We start from the raw sequence: 18,914 nt of genomic DNA on the forward strand, positions 1-18,914 counted from the left end.
CTGAGGGCACAGCAAAGCCTGTAGCAAATAGGCACTAGGGGCTATTAGTTGGGGACTTATCGTCTTATTCCATACAGCATCTTGGTAAGCTTCTTAAAGCAGACTTGGATCAGACGGACAATACTGCATTATGTAGAAGCGCTGCAACATAGGACATAAGCGCCATACTAATCCGTCTCACGTCTGATCCGCTTGTGTTCTGACATGACTTCGACAGACCCGGACACTGACGTGATATTTAAGAAAATGAATCCCACCTAGTAGGGGGAGGAAGTTTCGCGGAAGTCACAGAGTAGTACAGATTTTGTAGAACAAATTCAATATGAGTCGGATGCACTCATGGCTTGCTCAAGACAAGGAGGAAACCTGACTCACCTCTCGGCGCATGGCACAGTGGACAGTGATGATGACAAAACCTTGGACAGAGTCAAAGACGGCAAACAGAACCTGCAGGAAGGAGATAATATGTGTGCATTAGTTATTGCACAGTGGTTCATTATTGCAGTGGCTTTGAAACTTTTCAAACCCGGGCATCTCCTCTGAATGATTTCTGTTTTCGAAGTAGTCCTACATATCAAGCAGACAACTCCAATGAAAGTCTCAAAAAGTCAACTATTGATTAAGTTGATAATGTTTCTGTGCAGATTTGTTAAGTACTGAACTTGAAGTAAACAAAGAAGGAAATAATTATGTGCTTGTTTGTTAAATGTTTTTCTTTTGTTGTCTATGAAAGAGAACGCTTACATTTCAGATTTTCAAGAACAAAAATAAGTATATATGCCGCCATGGATTAATTATACTTCTCTTCTCTTTTTCACCTAAAGCATTTAGTAGATTTGTGAGCTAAAGAGAAGAAATTTCTTTCATTGTCTGTATTTCATTATTTCTCCTTGTTGAAAAGCACTCCAGTGGGTGACGACTACTCTCTTCCTTTCAAAAAAGCCTGTAAGCTGCTGACTGACTCCGACTTAACTATTTTCGATTTCAATACGCCTGTAAAGCTCATGAGCCAGAGAGCAGGTTTTATTTTACCTTGACAACCCACAACTGTTAGCTGTCATCACTGTTCTTAGCTGAGACATAATGAAAATTTAGTGTTTCACGTCTTTCTTTTCTGCTACAATAGTAAAAGGGGGAACAAATCTTGTGGCCTGCGTGAACTCTTTTTAAGGCACCACAGGGTGTTATGGCACCCTCTTTGGAAAACCACTGCGTTACTGTACTCTGTATTAGTGTAATATTGTAGTGAAATGACTGAGTAATCATTAGAGAGGCACTGATATGAGAAGGAAATGAGTCAGCTAAGTCGTGATTATTCATAATACATCATCACACTCATTACTGCTTTTATTCACTTTTTCTACTTGTGATCTTGATATGGTGGGGTTTCTCGGTTGTTCTTTGTTTCACACATTCTTTATTGATACGTGGCATCATTAAGGTTTAATCTGTTGGGCTTTATCTCAAATTGTTCTAAAATATTAAGGAAACCAGCTTTAAAGAAGGCTTGTTTTACTTCAGTTTTAGATCTAATGACAAAAATTTTGAAGTCCCTCATTGGTTCTTCTTTAAACCCCTAAAACATCATGTCCATGCATCAAAATGACAGAGGTAGCAGTGTTTTAGATTAAATAATTTCTTAGTGCCTTAAATGATTCAGATGCAACTCTACACTGTTGCTTCCTCGAGAGGTGCGGCTCTATGAAGTACCTGTCTCTCTCTCCACTCACCCATCTGCTATTTGCTGCAGCTCAGGCACACCAGCTCATCTAACACTGTAAAACTATCTTGCTGCACACAATAGACAGATCTAATATTTAAGTAAGTCAGCCATACACGTTTGAACCAGAAAGCGATTCTAATGAAGAACAATAACACAGAAAATCCCCATCTGTAGTCAACTAGATTGATTCCTTGGGTTTGTTAAATATGAAACCCTGTAGGTCTAAATCGGTTTTTCAGACTGATCATTACACTGCAGTTTCAAGGTAGAAGTGATCAGCCATGGTTTTGACTACTTCTTTTTCTCAACATATGGGCTTGTTAAAGTAAAAAAATTATCTTCACCAGACAAAATTAACAAGTCAATGGAAGAGACTGCATAGGCTAATAACATATAATACACATAAAAACTCCTGCACAAATTGTTTTCTTTTGTGATTCACCCGCGTTTTGACAATGCAACACCAAGCAGAAACAAGTGCACGTTAACTACGTCGTCTTTTTGTGCTACAAGATTGATGTATGCTTAACTTTACAACAACTCAAAGCAGCTTTTCTGCAATGTGTCACAAGCGTCCAAGTGTAAAATACAGTTTGTCAGCCAGTGCAAGTGCTGTGAGAACCATCACCTGGAAGAGAGTTGAGCGGCGGTCGGTTATGGCCAGCACTGCTGACATCCAGGTTAATGCTAACAGAGGAAGAACCACACAGGAGCTCCACAGAGACGCCCTGTCAGAGAAAAAGGAGACAGAGGTGCAGGGTAGAGAAGGAGGGGAAAGAAGGAGAATGAACAAGGGATTCAGTCTCAAACCAGACAGGCCGACTCCGGTAAGTCACGTAACTCCACTCCTCACATGCACGCTCACACACACATATGGGCACAGATCAGTCAGAGGTTCGCTGGTGGGCAATTTGAAGCTGATTGGCACACCGAGGCTTGGATCAGACTTAATATTCGAACTGATAAGTGGAAGATGATGTGTAATCATGTAGATAGTTTTGAGACTGACAATTGCTCACAATTACATGGTTGATGCACTCCAAGTGTCATGCTGGTGGACTGTGAGACAATAGGCAGAGACCCAACAGAGAGGCGGAAGACAAGCCATTGACAAGTGCTGACACGGGGGCTTGTGAGGAGTAAGTATTTGTGTGTGCGTGTGGCTTTGACTGTAACTCCACAGAGTCACACAGCAATTTAAAATGTTCATGCTGTTTGAGCACATATTCGCGTTTTCAGAAGCGTCAGTCTGACAGACGGGCAGCTCCGTCTAACTACGCTGAAAAAAATAAGCATGTCCCTGCAGAGGTGCATGGCCAAAAGCAATGAGTAAAAGGAGAATTAAAGCCAAGGCTGTGCTGTCCTCTTGTTAATGCGTAAAGTTTCTCGCTGTTGTTGGCTGCAGTTTTAACCACATATTATGGTCCAATAGAGTAACAGTAACAACCTGAGGACAAAAAAGAAACAAACAAAAAAAACAGCACGGTAAATGTACCTCATCATATATAATAAGTGTTTTTTAATGAGTGGGTATATTTCAAAGTGCTGCAAAGTCATTTGGGAAAAGAGAAATGTGAGGAAAGCTTGGAATTGCTTTGTCGCAATTTTCAAATGGCGGTTACCTCATTTTAGAAATAAATTCCCAAGTAGGCTTTGAAATTTTCACTTAGGTGAAAACAGACTAGGCGTCCAGTACGGTAATGCTACAGAGAATGAAGAAGTGGGTAATATTTCTACCATTTAGGCCAAAACACCATTTCTGTAAATAACACCTATTACACAGCAGACTGTTTGATTATAGCTTTACAGTATGGATTTCTGTAAGCAGAATATTTGAAGGACCTTCAGAGCAAACAGTATACTGCAAGCAGCAAGAAGAAGGGCGGCAACATGAATATAGATGACCATATGCAATGATAGACTCCATTTGTATAAAGCAAAGATATAAGTGGGAGCAAATAATGGCCCTGTGTGCTCCCACTGACAGCAACAGAAAACTGATACGCACTTGTTACTGCAAATAAGCAATCCCATCCCATTACCCTCCAATCGTGGCAGCCAATCATGCAACAACACAACTAAGACCAGAGCTGCTGCTTTAAATTGAGTGCTTTTCCAAAATAAACACAAAGCCGTAATGAAAGATTTGCACAAGGACATAGTTAAACATGCACAGGATAGTTTGCAGTAGCGAAATGAGAGGAGGGTCTTTAATTCAGAGACTGTCTGCACTGATCATGAAATGACCTCTTGCCAACAGAGCATCAGTGTTGACAGGGAAATCAGTATAAATCTTTTATTCTTGGCATACCATAGTGGCTTTAACAGGAGACTGTGGCATGAAGATCATGGGAAATAAAAATACATACATATATATATATATATATATGTAACTGTATTTATGTCTATCTCTTTAATCCGTTTTCAACATTGTTTTCTGGGATAACTAATGTGATTTCACTTAGTTTGGATCCCAGTTGGTGTCTTACAGCAGCATCAGTGGCTTTGGGCACTGCACTGCTTGTATAATGTGTATTTGCAAATAGCAAAAGATAAAAATGTTCCAGAAATTTTGCATGGAGCCTCCACAAAGTTGTGAGGTTTGTGAGAAGCTGAACAAAACACAACTGACATAAACTGATTCAAAAATCGAGGCCACTATAGTCTCAGTTTTAAGCTCATCCCATTCCAAACTGGAGGTCCCTGGACTGGGACCAGACAGTATTTGTTCTAAAAATGCAACTGGTGCCATTTTACGAAAGCTGCCCAGGTGGCACATTCACTGAAGAAGCTGCTTCGTACTACTATGACTAAAATCACTGTTGCATTGTTGTGTTTCTATCTCTGTTGCGTCAAATGTGGTCCAGTTTCAAGTAAAACAGGCTCAGTAACAACAATGTCCTCTGGCTCATTGCTATGTTATTTACTTGCTAATGCAGAAGATGGACCGGGTGGAAGCAAAAATGTCAAATGTTGCTGGAGGTTTTCAACTCGAAGTATTATTTTATATCTTCTATTTCTTTTTACTGTAAAGCATTATTGTATTTCAGAAGTCCCCCATATATTTCTTATCCACTGAGCCCAAGGTTGTTCATTTTGGTCTTGCTTACAGGGTAATATAGTTGTATTTTTCAGAATTTAACATCATAGCATTTCCTGTTAAGTTTTTTCAAACTCCATAACCCAAGTAGGCAATACTGTTTTTTTCTGTTATCTTAAGACGCAATGTCACTTTAGTAGCTTCTCCAACTTCACAAAGCCCTCCAGAGCTACATTAAATAGCACTCTCCAGGACTAGTAAATTGACTTTCCCAAACATGGCACCTAAAAAATAGTGCCATAAACTTGGCCTGCTTTGTTGTTTTTCTACTTCTTTGATTATTTATGTCCATTTGACATTTGATGTGCTTATGCGACCACCCGTTTGAGAGGGTTAAGATAACGTGAGAGTCACATTTACACAATAATGTGGTTACCTCCAGTGGAGTTTGCATAACTGACAACCTTCCTGACATCCTACAGCGCTGATGTGTTAAGCCTCTACAATGCTGCACTATAAACAAGTTAAAAGAACGTCTGAAAATGGTTCACAAACACTGTTTGACACAGGTCAGATTTGCTCAGTGCGACCTGAGAAAAACCTGCTTTGGATCAAAACCAGCTCTCATTAAATAGCAGCGGCTTGCAGTGCAGGTGTTTTTTCCTTTCATTAGTTTGTATTTTCTATCCAGGCGAGTCTGAATGTCATCCTGCATCATTACCGACAGCCAGAGATTAAAAGGATGGAGGAGAGAGAGGAAGATGGCGAGAGGATGATGGAGAGTAAGACACAGAGAGCGATAGAGAGATAGAAAGATGAAGATGGACTAACATGGCGCTGCTGGCAGTCGAGCTGGACAGAGCGGTGCTCGAGATCACGCCACACTTGGAGCATTTCAGGAGCAGTCGGCTACGCGCCTCCGCTGGGACACTTTAGGACATGTGCGCACACACGCGCACACACACACACACATACATATACACACAACCATGTGAAGAGGAGAGGAAGGGGGGGAATGGGGTGGGGGATGTGTGGAAACAGGTATGACAACAGGTGAATGTGTGGGTGTCACAGTCGCAAACATAAATAAAGAAAAGAAAGTAATAAAAAAAAGAGAGAGAAAAGTGGACACAACAGAGAGAGGGAGTGGAAAAGAAAAAACGGGGGGAGGGGGAGGGAGAAAAGAAAGAAAGGCAAATTAAAATCCAGATCTTAAAAAGTAGCAGTAATGAAAAAACAGTCAGAATACAAAGATTGATTCAAGTAGAGAGAACGTGAGAGACGGACATTGTAATGTTACAGCAGTCGTGTGGATTAACAGATTACAGCGACACAGACGGGAAACACACCAGCCATTTTATTTCCACTGCCAGTGCATGCAGGTTGGTGTGTTAGTTATCTGCACGTGTCACTGTGCACACTGAAGCTTTATGAGTGAGAGAGAAGAAAAAGACTCCTTTGGTTGTTTACCTACAGTTGACTACTCGGATAGAGAGAGAGCGAGTGTGTGTGTGTCTGTATATACAAGTGGAGAATGATGGGGCCACGCACAGGCTATGCTACATTAGCGTCCCATCACAGCTCATTGCCTTGGTGCCAGCCACATCCCCATGGCTTCATAAGGAAATGCATTACGCTAATGACAGCCTGTCCTGTTAGCAACACTACCAACTACTGTGTGTGGGAGCGCTTAGGTACGTGTGCTTCCGTCTGTGCACACACTTCTGAGAACCTGAGAGGAAATGTGCTTAAGACTCGGATAAGGCCAAGGACTTTTCCTGTAACACAAACGGCTACACCTGTTTGTGTGCGACTCTAAGTGTGTTTGTACACAACAACTGGTTTAATCTCAGTTGCATCACCGGGTAACAAAAGCTAATCAACCCCCCGGAGAGCCAGCCTGTACGGTTAACCCTTGCAGCTAAACACAAATTATCAATTTCAATTTGTGGTGGAATTAGACACTGGGGGGAAATGCAATGAGACAGAGGAAGAGAGAGAGAGAGAAAACAATGGAATCAATAGGTGTGAAAATTAAGGAATGGATTTAGCTGTGAGAGCTCCGTTCAGGATTAGGAAACATGATGAACACCCGCTAACTGCTTTAATAGATATAATGGTGTAGATGAATGCATGTGCATGCATGTGTTACATTTCACATGCATGTTTGTCTGGAGGAAAATCTTATCGGATTTCAATAAGTTTCATCCACATAATCCCAGCGTTTACTGTATATAATTAGAGTCCCATCTGCTATTGATTTTCATAACCACCATATTCATCTATGTCACATAAAACAGAAAAAACGAGATGGTAACCGTATGTGGAAGCGATACTGAAACGCTGATACATTTCACAGAGCAACAGAACGTAACAGATGTCTTGTCATTTTGTTGCCAAATTGGATCGTACTTTTTGATTATTTTTAGTGGAGGCACAGGTGCACAAGTGTGTGCAGAGACCCTTGAAAGCAGTTTGAGTTAGTTGCCATGAAAATGTTGTTTGCCTGACAGAAGGTAAAATTTACCCAATACGGCAAATTTGTCGTCCGTTTCCACCAAGAATTGTGTGGATGGATGAGTAAGTGGCTGTGTGTGTTCATGAGTGTTGTGTGTGTGGTGCAGAGTGTTTTCGGAAGCTAACTTACCCCGCTCGCTGCTTTTTCGACTTGTCTGAGATGCCGTCTCGAGACATGAGCTTGTTAAACACCACAATTCCAATGAGCATATTCACCTGAGAGACACAGAGAGGAGAGTTTCAGCACTGCTGTGACTGCATAACAGTTTATGCACATTTTTTTTCTTAATGTTTCCATAGAATCAAATTGCTTTAATCACTTCCAAGACTGAAAATGGCATACGTCACTTCTACATAACATGTTGCACGTTGGAATTTATTCTTACTTTGTCATAATGTAGTTGCACTACAGAGGAAAACAATTTTCCTTTTCTTTCTTTTTTCCTACTATTATGTGCACGCACAAGCTCACAGGTGACACCATACACATTCCCATCACTACTTCCACATTACTCTTTTGATCAACAGGCTGCAATAAAAGAAGAATTCTTGCAAGTTCACATGAATGCAAACAATGCAGGACATAATATGTCATTAATAAATGAAGGAACATTTGTCTGTGTGTCTGTTCTTTACATATTTCAATGACAGTTCATCTGATCTATTTCAAACTTAGCAATTATTTTGCTGGGACCCGGAGAAAGTGCAGTGTCGAGTTTGAAGCAGATCAACAGAACAGAGTTTGTTTTGGGGATCTTTTAGTGGTCCCCAGGCTGGCCTTGCTCGGACAAAGTTCTTTTTGGATGTCACTTTGTTTTTCTTTTTAAATGAGTTACATACGATTTTTATAAGGAGGGGAAATGTACTCCAGAGATAATAATCCAAACTTTGTTTAAAAGTCACATTTTTTCATAGTTGTTTTTTTTTTCTTCTGAGAACTGATCATCCTTTTTCCAACCTATTATGTTTTTCAGTGCTTGAGTCACTGAAATTTTCTAAGACAGGCTCCTTTAACTGTATACCAACTGGCTGACAGACCTGGAACAGGGTTGTTTATAATGAATACCTAAAAATAAAATCAGGGGAAAACACTGATTGCTTCTCATCCTGGCTTCTCTTACTAATGAGGAGTCCGTAATTAAGCCGCTAAACATCTGGCTATTGTGACCCAGTGATGCAGATTCTATTGGATACAGAGATTTGAGCCAAGGCTTGCTGCATGTAGACCTTTTCTACTCTGAAATCCTGCCCATCTGGGAGATATCCTGGCGACATGTTCCTTCTAATCCTGATCCAGCGTTCACTCATACTTCTTCCACCAGCTATGGGTTTCTCTGTAGAGTCTTTGTTTGATCATTCATCTGGTTGCATTCTTTAGGACAGGGGTGTCAAACTCAGTTCCTGGAGGGCCACTATCCTGCATGTTTTAGATGTTTCCCTCTTCCAACACACCTGATTCAAATGATCAGCTTATCATCAAGCTCAGCAGACTCCTGATAACGAGCCTGATCATTTGAATCGTGTGTTGGAAGAGGGAAACATCTGAAACATGCAGGATAGTGGCCCTCCAGGAACGGATCTTGACACCCCTGCTTTAGGATGTCAGGGGTGAGATGTGCAGATATTCACCCCCTAATGCATACCTATACTGTGTATGCAATGCATTTCTATTCTTATCAAGCTCCTAAGCATGAATGTCTGCTTGCATTCCTTCCTTCAACTGTCACAAACAGGCAGCTTCTGGCAAAGAAGGAAAAATTTATATATTCAGTACACGGTTGCAAGAAATCCTTAGAGCTGAGCAGCTGAGCTGTTAAAGTCCGACTTTCATGTGGTCAGTTGAATTTCCAGTTTCTGCAGCTTTCTGCTTGAAGCCATTTGCTTTGGTACATCTAAAGTGCGGTACATCTGGCAGCTTTTACAATTTGCTAAAAACTCTTTCTCCCTCTGATCTCTTTGACTCTCGTGTGTGTTGCAGCTGACAACTGTCTGCGATGTGCCAGATTGCGAGAGCACTATTGTCATGCCAGTCATGTCTGGCCCCGGCTCTGTGAGTCAGCATCATCCTGCTCTGCTATTTGCCCAAGGCCAGGTTCATTAATTAGAGAAGAGTCCTGTGGGAAGGTCTGTGTTTCTCTGCCCGATGTCCCACTCTCATTACAGCTGTTTGCTAGAGTGGGGCCCCGGCAACAACACCGGGGGGCCGGTTACCACATAGCAGCTGGGGTGTGCATCGACATCACGGAGGCAGAAATGGAGGAAACATACAAAGAAACACTGGAAAGTACCTTTCACATAATTTTTACATAACTGCTACAACCTTTTACACATAAATATCCCCAAAATATTGCAACATTACATTGTGTACACGTTTCATTTTAGATTGATGTATTTTGCATTTTTTAACGAAAGCACCACCCTTGTGTGTCCTTAGAAAATCCTGAATCAAAACATAAAGGTCACACTTTTTTTATAAATAACATTTAATATTTACCCTAATAATCATTCTTGGTTAGCGTGCAGTGTTTTCCGACTATTTGACTGTTAAATAATAGCATCATTGCAACATTGCAAGACACTGTATTATCATATTCATGAATATTCAACACTATATAATCCTGTATTCCCTTGCGTTTCAAATTGCAGCTTGAGCAAACTGTCAAAACTGCTGTTCTCCTGTCAGGATTTTACTTCAAAAGCGTGCGTATCACTCTGCACACCTGTGACGCTCTCTGATCTGTGCTTCCCTTCTGACATGTACTATGCAGTGAGCATGCAATAAACAAGAAAATAATTTTTTAAAACAAACTCTAACCCATGCGCACACATACGACAACAACAACAGCAGTGGCAGCAATTACCAAAGCAAAGTTTAGTACCCCATTCAGACTTATTAAGCTTAGTGGTGGAAATATCCACCCAGGGATTCATTTAGGAGAAATTAGCCGAGCCACATACAGCAGCACACAAAGACGGATGATTTAAACACCACTGAGATGCAATCAATGCACTCCATTTTGCTGTGGAATAATATACGGCGATATTTGTTTCTCCATAAAAGCGTATTTTAAAGCAATTGATAAAAACAAACAAAGTGCGTATTATGTTTGTGGTGCACACTGTTAGTCACAGCCTGATGTCGAAAACGACATTTGGATTATAAATGAATGTCTTCTCAATAGTGACTCATGCTTTGAAATTACACATAAGAGTGAGAGATTGAGGGCTAGAAATGCGTTAGAATTGAGCAGAGACATGCGTTGCATAGCCGAAAGCTCTTGTCTATAGTTTAGTTTTTTTTCCGGGCTGACATTTTAAACTCAAGGATCAAAGTGCTCAACTCATCATTTGGTCGTGTACACCCCGGGTGCGTATGCTCGCATGTGCATGTGTGAGTGCGGGGAAAGGAAATATCCTCAGAGGTCAACACACAGTCGCTTCGCAGCGCTGAGCTCGGAGGCCTAACTTTGCAAAATATTTGTCGAATTATGCAGTGTGACCAGTGAGAAGGAGGCTGGTTGATCTGAGAATGAGGGAATCTCATATGGGGAGAGTACAAACTCACCAGCACAATGACAGCAGCAGGCCCGACGAAAGCATAAAGCAAACCGCCCTCCAAGGACAACCAGCAACTAGAGGAAGAAAGAAAACGAAAACAAGAACGCGAGTGTTTAGAGTGCAAAACCCAGCAAAATCACAGCGCGTAAAATATCACGCCGCCGCATTCAGGTCTCACATTTCACTTGCGGAGAGTGCCAAGCACTTAACCACAACAAGTACACATTCAATTAAGTATCACATTTATTCAGATTTCCTTTGTGAGGGATGAAGCACTTCAATGTGTGGGTAAGTGCCTGTTTCTGTAAATAATGCCCTCGGAGCTGAGCAAATTTATTATGTACATTACCTAAAACATACCCTCAAACTGTAAATTTCATTTGGTGTGAAAGCTATTGAGACATAATGACTTTCAAAGAGTCCTCCAGTGATGTCATCAGAGCATACTGAGACCCCTCTGTCAACTTAATTGCAGCTCAATAAAGAGGAAGCTAAAGATGAAAAACACATGGCCCAAAAGCTAATACACTTTCCTCATATTAATGATATTGCGAGTACAGTAAGGGGGGAATACATTAAGCTGTGTATTATTAAATCAATTACATTACTGACTGTAATGGGAGGTTTTTGTTTACCGGTGAGCCCAGCAGCTTATGTTTTTCATATTCTGCTGACTAATGCAAACAAAAAGCAAAACACGACTATCGAAATGTCTCTATTTTGGACTCAGTATGCAAAGAAACTTGTCTATCTGGACCATCTGTCCACTTGGAGATCAACATTTAAGTTGGATTATCATGTCAACATAGCCTAATTAATCCTGAAAACCCATTCTGTAAATATGAAAAGGGTATATGTGTAATTTTAAAACACACATTTTATGAAGATTCACATCAAAATGCTTGACAGTGACCTGACAGTTGTGAGGTTATCGGTTATGGTGTCATTGCGTTCAGTCAAATCAGATTAGAGTCATACAGTCCCCAAGCTGCAAATTAGCTCCATTAGCTTCTGACTGTTAAAATCTTTATAAATAAGACTTAAGGCTGTTATTTTTTTCTACTTAGGCTTGGATTGTTGCTAATTTAGTTATGAATATTTAAGACTCCAGAGAGATACTTAAGATTTAAAACCTCATTTTCAGGGGGTTTAATGTGTGTTGAGTAGAATCGTGATGTAAATGGTACTGACAACAAAGACTTGCGCCCTGTTAAATGAGCAGCAAAGATGTACTGTGCGTGTCACACAGTGCATGCTGGGACAGGCTTCAGCGCCCCTGTGGCACAAAATAGGAAGAGATGGATATAAAAATTGGATGGATAGATGGATGGAGGAAAAACAGACTGTTTTGTTGATGCAAATAATGTGAAAAATGCATTCAGGGTTTACGCATTCCACTGTTTATAGCAGAGATGGGTTGCCTTCACTGAATAAATAACCAACCTCTGCAAGGGTATAAAATAAAGATGCATAAAATACACACATACTAAAGGGAATGATGGGATAATAAAGGGAAAACTTTTGGCTGCTGTGAATGGTTACCAAGAAGGCCAATGAATGGTGCTGTTCCACCAGCTCATCCAAACACAAGTCAGAGGTGTGAACTGGTATTAAGTTAAGATATTCAAAATGACTGGAGGTTGGCGTGTGAGACGAGCCAGGAGGTCTGGAAGCGATACTCACTAGCTGGCTGTGCCGTAACCTCTTGCTCTGGTGAAACCCACTGACACTGCTACAACGAGGGCTGGAAGACCTGCAGACAGATAGCGCAAGAGAGAGATACATGAAAAGAGTGAGACAAAGGATAAAAGGAAAGCCTTAACGACGACGATAAAGCATGGCAGTCAAATAAGATTCTCCAACGCGGACAACTCCATACGGCTTCTCCCATTCAAATGCTAAGCAGCCATGCAATAGCACGTAACGGGGGCATGTATGATTGAAACTGACAGGGTGCTCTGTAGGTGAGCTCCGCGAGTGCTCCCCGACACAAGGTCCAAATACAGGCATGAAAGCTGGGCTCACATCCCAGCTTATTGCAAGGATGGAAGCTCTTTTAGGACATTCTTATTGTAGTGACATTCTGTTTGTTCATCCACAGGTGAATCACACATGCAGCATAACATGCGAGCATATGTTACGAGGAGACAGTTTATAAAAATGTGAGGTATAGCTTCGAACGGGCAGTAAGTCATGCATTAATTAGCTAAATCAAGCCATTTGTGGTGTGTGTGTGTGTGTGTGTGTGTGTGTGTGTGTGTGTGTGTGTGTGTGTGTGTGTGTGTGTGTGTGTGTGTGCAAATGAGAAGGAAAGAGAGTGAGACTGAGTGTCGCACAGCGCGTGCCAGGAAGAGAAGGAAATATGCTGGGCCCGTAATGAGCTTGGCTCTGAAATATTCATGTAATTAACAAAGCTGTGATTATGGTTGCAAATGAAAAGCAATTAGAAAAAGTCACATTAACATTAACAAATAAGATGGTGGAGAGCCAGGCCGGTCCGCTTAGCAGCGTGCGCAAAGTTTCAATTAGTCAACAACTACCTCAGCCTGGCATTCAGCGATACATAATATGGTAACGCGTATAGATCAGCTAATATAACACCGATCCAGTCACACCCTAAATCTCCCTGTTTCCATGGCGACTGATTTCAATCACATAATTTGGGGAGGGGAAATTGCGAAAATGGATGTGAGGAGGATAAGCTGTCTGATCTTTGCCACTCTGCTCAACTGTTTAATTTCATGTGCATTTGTAAGCGGGTTGGGTAATTCTATGTACCCAACACGCACTCACCCTGTCCGTATCTCTCCATCTCTGACTGTACAACGCTCTATACATTCTGCCTCCTCTGTATCAGCTAAGGCCATCAGTGGCTTGTTAGATTAGACCGGTGGGATCAATATCAAGTAAAATGAGCAGATTGTGGGTCCGTGTCGGGACGGTGTTCAGGGTTGTGGTTGTAATTTCTGAGGCTATCGCCTAACATCTTGCCAGTGTTGTGCAGATGTTATCATATGTTTTGATTATCCTCTACCATCCCTGGTGCCTGTTGCAACAGGTAGAGTACACCGAGGGCATGATATAATAGAGAGGCAGCAAAGAAAAGAAGTGATGTACAGCTGAAAAGCACAGACGAGAGAGATTACCTGTAGTCTGAATGTATACCGTGAAACCTTGTGTGTGTGTGTGTGTGTGTGTGTGTGTGTGTGTGTGTGTGTGAGTAAAAACGGGGGAAAGTTAAGAGAGAGACTTGAGGGGAAAAGTGTTCGGGGCGGGCCCCCGGAGCGGAAAAATGCGGAGGTCGCGGTTTAAAATGAGGAAAAGAGGAAAAAAAGGCGCATTTCAAGCCCAGAAAACACTTAGAAGAAATCCCGGCCGTCGCGCCCCTGGTACCCCGGCCTTGTGTGTGTGTGTGTGTGTGTGTGTATACGCATGAGGAAAAATTCATATCAAGCTTTGGCTGAATTAGATGAAATTACATTAGAAACAGTAATGAATGCCTTTTGGGAAACTAAGCAGCAAATAATAGCGTAGAGTAGAGAAAAAATGGGATGTAAATGAGAATGGAGCAAATGAAGACTGTTAAGCATTTACACCGCCAAAAAAAATTCAACAGTACAACATAATAAGCTGTTACATTTTCATGCAAAATAAGCCTTTCTCGCTGCTCTCCATCACCAAGGCATGACACACAACAGTAGTTCAATCAGCACCCAATCCATGAAAGCGTCTTCATTTGCTATGCTGAAAATCATCTGGCACACAGGGACAGCCTATATTTCAGTGAAAGAAACTTGCGTTAGCAGCTAAGTGTAGTGAATGCCGCTATGGTTCTGGATGTTATAATTCATGCATGTCGCATTTCCAGACAAATAGCTTGTTTAAAAATGCAGCAACTATTAAAAGTTCAGCCACAACGAATGGTGCACTGGGCAAAATGATTGACTTATATGTGATTCCTGGGAAATCAAATCAACCATGTTGCTAGACAAAATCACTGAAGCTATCGTGTAGCTGCATTCAGAATGCTAAAATGAATGCACTGTCATGCAGTGTTGATTTCAATGAAAAATATAACCACAACAAGACAAAAGAGACATTAGACAAATGATGGTATGTTCTAAAAATGATTACTAAATAACGTAAGGGACCGTTTTAATGCAAAGTCTTACTTAACAACCTCCATTAACCTGCACAATCACATGTAATTGTAGCCTATTCAGGAGTAAATTGACTGTCATTTATAGTTTAATGACCAATAATGAAGAAAAAAAAACAACTTCACAGGTTAAAATATCTACAGTCTGAATAAAAATAGTAGAGAATAAAGCAACAAAACACTTGAATGCATCACAGAATCATGCATGTTAGCATTGCAATGTTTCCAAAAAAGTAAGCTGTACTACCAACTAATGTGATGCTAATATAACTCATTAAAACTGTCGGGATGGGAACTGGGCTGAAGAAAGCTGTCAACTACCTCAGTTTTTCTCTTAGCAAAAGGAATATTTCTGTGTTAATACTCTCGTACTTTCTATCAGTTCGTGTCAAAGCTAAATCAGGACAGTGTCTCCTTCCCTTTTTTCTGATTGAATGCAGCTTCTGCTCTCCAGTAGAGAGCAAAGGTAGCTGCAATAATGTCAGTTGAGCAAAAAAAAAAAGTGCCAGTACTAGCTGCTCTGTTCAAACAGCCCAAGTTTGGGAATGAAAACTGTAATTATGGAGGAGAGTGAGAGAGTTTTATAACCAGCGATCACGGGGGCTCTGCGTGCGAAACCACTGCAGTCTGGTTCGAGTTAGGAGACAACAGCTGATGATACAGAGTGAACGTACCGAAAATCTGGTAGCTTCTTCACTGACTAGTGTCATAACATTAAGGCAGTCAGCTACAGGGGTTAAGAATCTCGCCCTGCAAGTAGTCCTCACATCACTGAGCTTGTAGAACTAAATATTTCACAGACACACGTATGGATTTTTGCCCTGCAACTTTCTGGTGACCGGGCACTGAGATTAAAACTGAATCACAAATCAGCAGCTGAAATGAACACCGCAGTGCTGTGTGTCTGAGCGTGTAATGCTGTGCTCGTGTGTGCGCTCACCCCAGCCGAGGCACAGAAAGCGCTTGCGAATGAGTCGCGACCTCATTTTGCCGATGACGGCCAGGTAGGACTGCCACGCCTCAGTCAGCACCCAGCAGAAGGACGCCAAGAAGAAGAAATGCAGGAAGGCAGCAGTCACAGTACAGAGGCCCTAACGAGGAAAGAAAGTTACAATGAAAGAGAGAGAGGAAGAAACAGTTGAAGGCGGTTTATTAAAAAAAAAAAATCATCATAATGAATCATCTCTGAGAACTAGTGAGAGGAAGAAAATGAAACCTCTGCAAAATACAGAGGACAAATGGAAAAACAGGGGAGCCTGATAAAGCAGCACATACGAATAGGAGTTGAACCTGGCTCCGCTGTGTTCCTTGGTTTGATCGATACTGACCACCACACAGTGCAGCTTCGCTTAGTCAGAGAACTCTGCTTGCCAAAAATGTCAGCCTGCCACTTTGAGAACTTCACTGTGTGAACGTTTGTCTATGCGAACCCTGTGAGTTTTAGGCACTTTTGTTTCTGGGAAGTGTAAGAGGCTAGGTCAAGAGCACTGTTACTGGAATCATCAGAGTTTTGACAAGAACTGCTGTGTAAAGCCATCTGTCGTGCCAGTAAATGGAATTTTATGTACGTGTATCTGTGCTTCGCTGTGTGCTTTACCTTGCTAAGCGTTTGCGATTGTCCAACCAAGATCAATAAATTAGAGGCCAGGATGGAGAGGCAAAAATTCACCAAGATGATTGATCTCTCCGATCGGATATACCTACAGAGCAGAGACAGAAAATAACAGAGACAGAACAGGCATGTGAGATGAGTGTTCATGACAGATTGATGGACCGAAGAGTGACTTTTTGGACGTTGCAGAATCATTAGCTTGATTTCACCATCTGTCTTGTTTGTTACCAAAAAAAAAAACAACCAACACCCCCTGCTGTAAATGAACCATTTGTTCCCTATTAGGCCTTGATGGAGTTTTGGCAGAGCATAGGAAACACACAAAACAGAACTTTTCTGCTGGTAGGAACTTCAATAGAGAGGAGAATTATCACTGTGTGCATGGGGGATGTGTGAGTACAGACACTGGCATGACACATTTAAACATACGCTACTGTTCAAAAGCTTGGGGTTACTTAGAAATGTCCTTATTTTTGAAAGAAAAGCATTTTTTTTCAATGAAGATAACATTAAATTAATCAGAAATACAACATAGACATTGTAAAAGTGGTAAATAACTATTCTAGTTGGAAAAAGCTGATTTTTAATAGAATATCTACATAGGGGTACAGAGGAACATTTCCAGGAACCACCACTCCTATGTTCTAATGCTACATTGTGTTAGCTAATCGTGTTGAAAGGCTAACTGATGATTAGAAAACCCTCAAGCAATTATGTTAGCACATGAATAAAAGTGTGAGTTGTCATTAAAAACATGAAATTGGAGACCTCAATCTTTTGAACGGTCGTGTATGTGAGTGCAGGGTGTGTGTTTTACCTCCAGAAGGCAGCGTAGATTAGCAGCAGGATGAGCAGAGCGGTGCAGGAGACCCCGCAGCCCACCATGAGGGGCACAGAGGGCATGCTGGTAGGACCCATGTCCTGAAGACAGGGACAAGGAAGAAAATGGAAGGGAGGGGGTTAATATTTATTGCAAAAGGTATTACCCCAAAGGTATATGTTACAAATCAAATCATAATGGCTAGCTTTTGTCACTGAAGTGCATTGTATTCAATTAGAGAGAAAAAAAAATACTGCACGGGGTGTTTAAAGCAACAGTGAACACAGCAGGAGCTTCATCAGCCTCTGTCATGCATTTCCAAGTGAAATGAAAAACAATATTTGACAGATAATTAGGCACACATCATTAAATGAATCATCAATTAAAATGGGAACATAGAACAGAGAAATAGATAGATGTGCTATGTAGAGTAATAACTTATCTGCACAGATAAAAAGTCATTCTTGGCACATCTCCGTTTTGCACTTACAGTACTGTTTCATTCTTACGCTCCCCTGGTTGTAATTCCTTTCGTAGCCCATGCTAATTACATGCAATTACCTTTAATTAGAATTGCAAGACTCTGTTACCGTCGATGAAGCTGGATAATGACACATAATTACACTGCTCTGAAAGTTGCTACCTATTAGAAGTACTGTAACTATCTGGATCAATGTTTTGTCACTTGTGTAACTTCTACAGCCTCCTAATTACAGTTACAATCCCAGTTTACTTATATTTGCTTTGATGGACATAAAAAAAAAAAGAAAAACTTGGGATGACTAGTGCCAAAGAAGAACCACATTACACAGACTTAAGCAAAGTTTCCTTTGCACCTGCTGTGCACCCATTTACAATTATTTTAGGATTTTCTTATGTACAAGGGTAAAAGCACTAGACCATAGCACATAATTAAGCAATTTGGGTCATGATGTACAGTGCACCACTGCTCCCGAGGTGTGCCTTTGAAAGGATGAGGATCAGACAAATGAAGCTGCATGGGAAGCATACACCCCGCCGCGTCCCAAATGGTCTAGATGTTTGGCCTGTTTTAAGTTTTCAATCACACAATTTACCTCAATTTACCTCCCACAGTGGTTCGGCCTTTCATTCCAAAGATTTATCACTGTACGCTGAAACCGCACAAGGTGTCTTTTACCGCAAATAAAGTACATAATTACACACAAAGGCACGTCCAGGTGGAAGTGCCGGCGAATTGAAAGTAAGTGTTTCAACTGCATGAACTTGTGCGTGTATGTTCTAGAGGATGGGAACAAGAGAGAGGACTTTGTCATACCTTCAGAAAGGAATGCAGCATCCAATACATAAAAGAATGGGCAGGATAGAAATTCAGAGAACGGTGGAGTCGAAAGAGTTAAGGATAAGTAAGTGAAAGTAAAGAGTAGAAAGAGGAATAAATGGATATATAAGAAAAATGAGTGAAAGTCAAAGTTTCTCTTATAGTGGTTTTCCCTGGCCCATCAA

At 41.2% G+C, this 18,914-nt stretch overlaps 1 protein-coding gene across 16 annotated transcripts in view; it reads right to left on the reverse strand.

Moving 5' to 3' along the window:
• adgrb2 (adhesion G protein-coupled receptor B2) overlaps positions 1-18,914 on the reverse strand; it is a 238,144-nt gene that overhangs the window by 31,545 nt on the left and 187,685 nt on the right. For 15 of the 16 annotated variants that reach the window (XM_051955144.1, XM_022194367.2, XM_051955143.1 and 12 more), the window contains 9 exons: positions 17,427-17,530; positions 16,595-16,697; positions 15,938-16,088; positions 12,522-12,591; positions 10,846-10,912; positions 7,411-7,496; positions 5,595-5,693; positions 2,352-2,451; positions 376-447 (listed from right to left, as the gene is read on the reverse strand). In XM_051955144.1, the coding sequence (XP_051811104.1) occupies positions 376-447; positions 2,352-2,451; positions 5,595-5,693; positions 7,411-7,496; positions 10,846-10,912; positions 12,522-12,591; positions 15,938-16,088; positions 16,595-16,697; positions 17,427-17,530 (852 nt within the window). The remainder of the gene's footprint in view (positions 1-375; positions 448-2,351; positions 2,452-5,594; positions 5,694-7,410; positions 7,497-10,845; positions 10,913-12,521; positions 12,592-15,937; positions 16,089-16,594; positions 16,698-17,426; positions 17,531-18,914) is intronic. The other variant, XM_051955149.1, reaches the window with a different exon arrangement.

The sequence above is a fragment of the Acanthochromis polyacanthus genome, chromosome 11 (genome assembly GCF_021347895.1).
Source record: "Acanthochromis polyacanthus isolate Apoly-LR-REF ecotype Palm Island chromosome 11, KAUST_Apoly_ChrSc, whole genome shotgun sequence".
In the NCBI taxonomy this organism is placed as follows: Eukaryota; Metazoa; Chordata; class Actinopteri; family Pomacentridae; genus Acanthochromis; species Acanthochromis polyacanthus.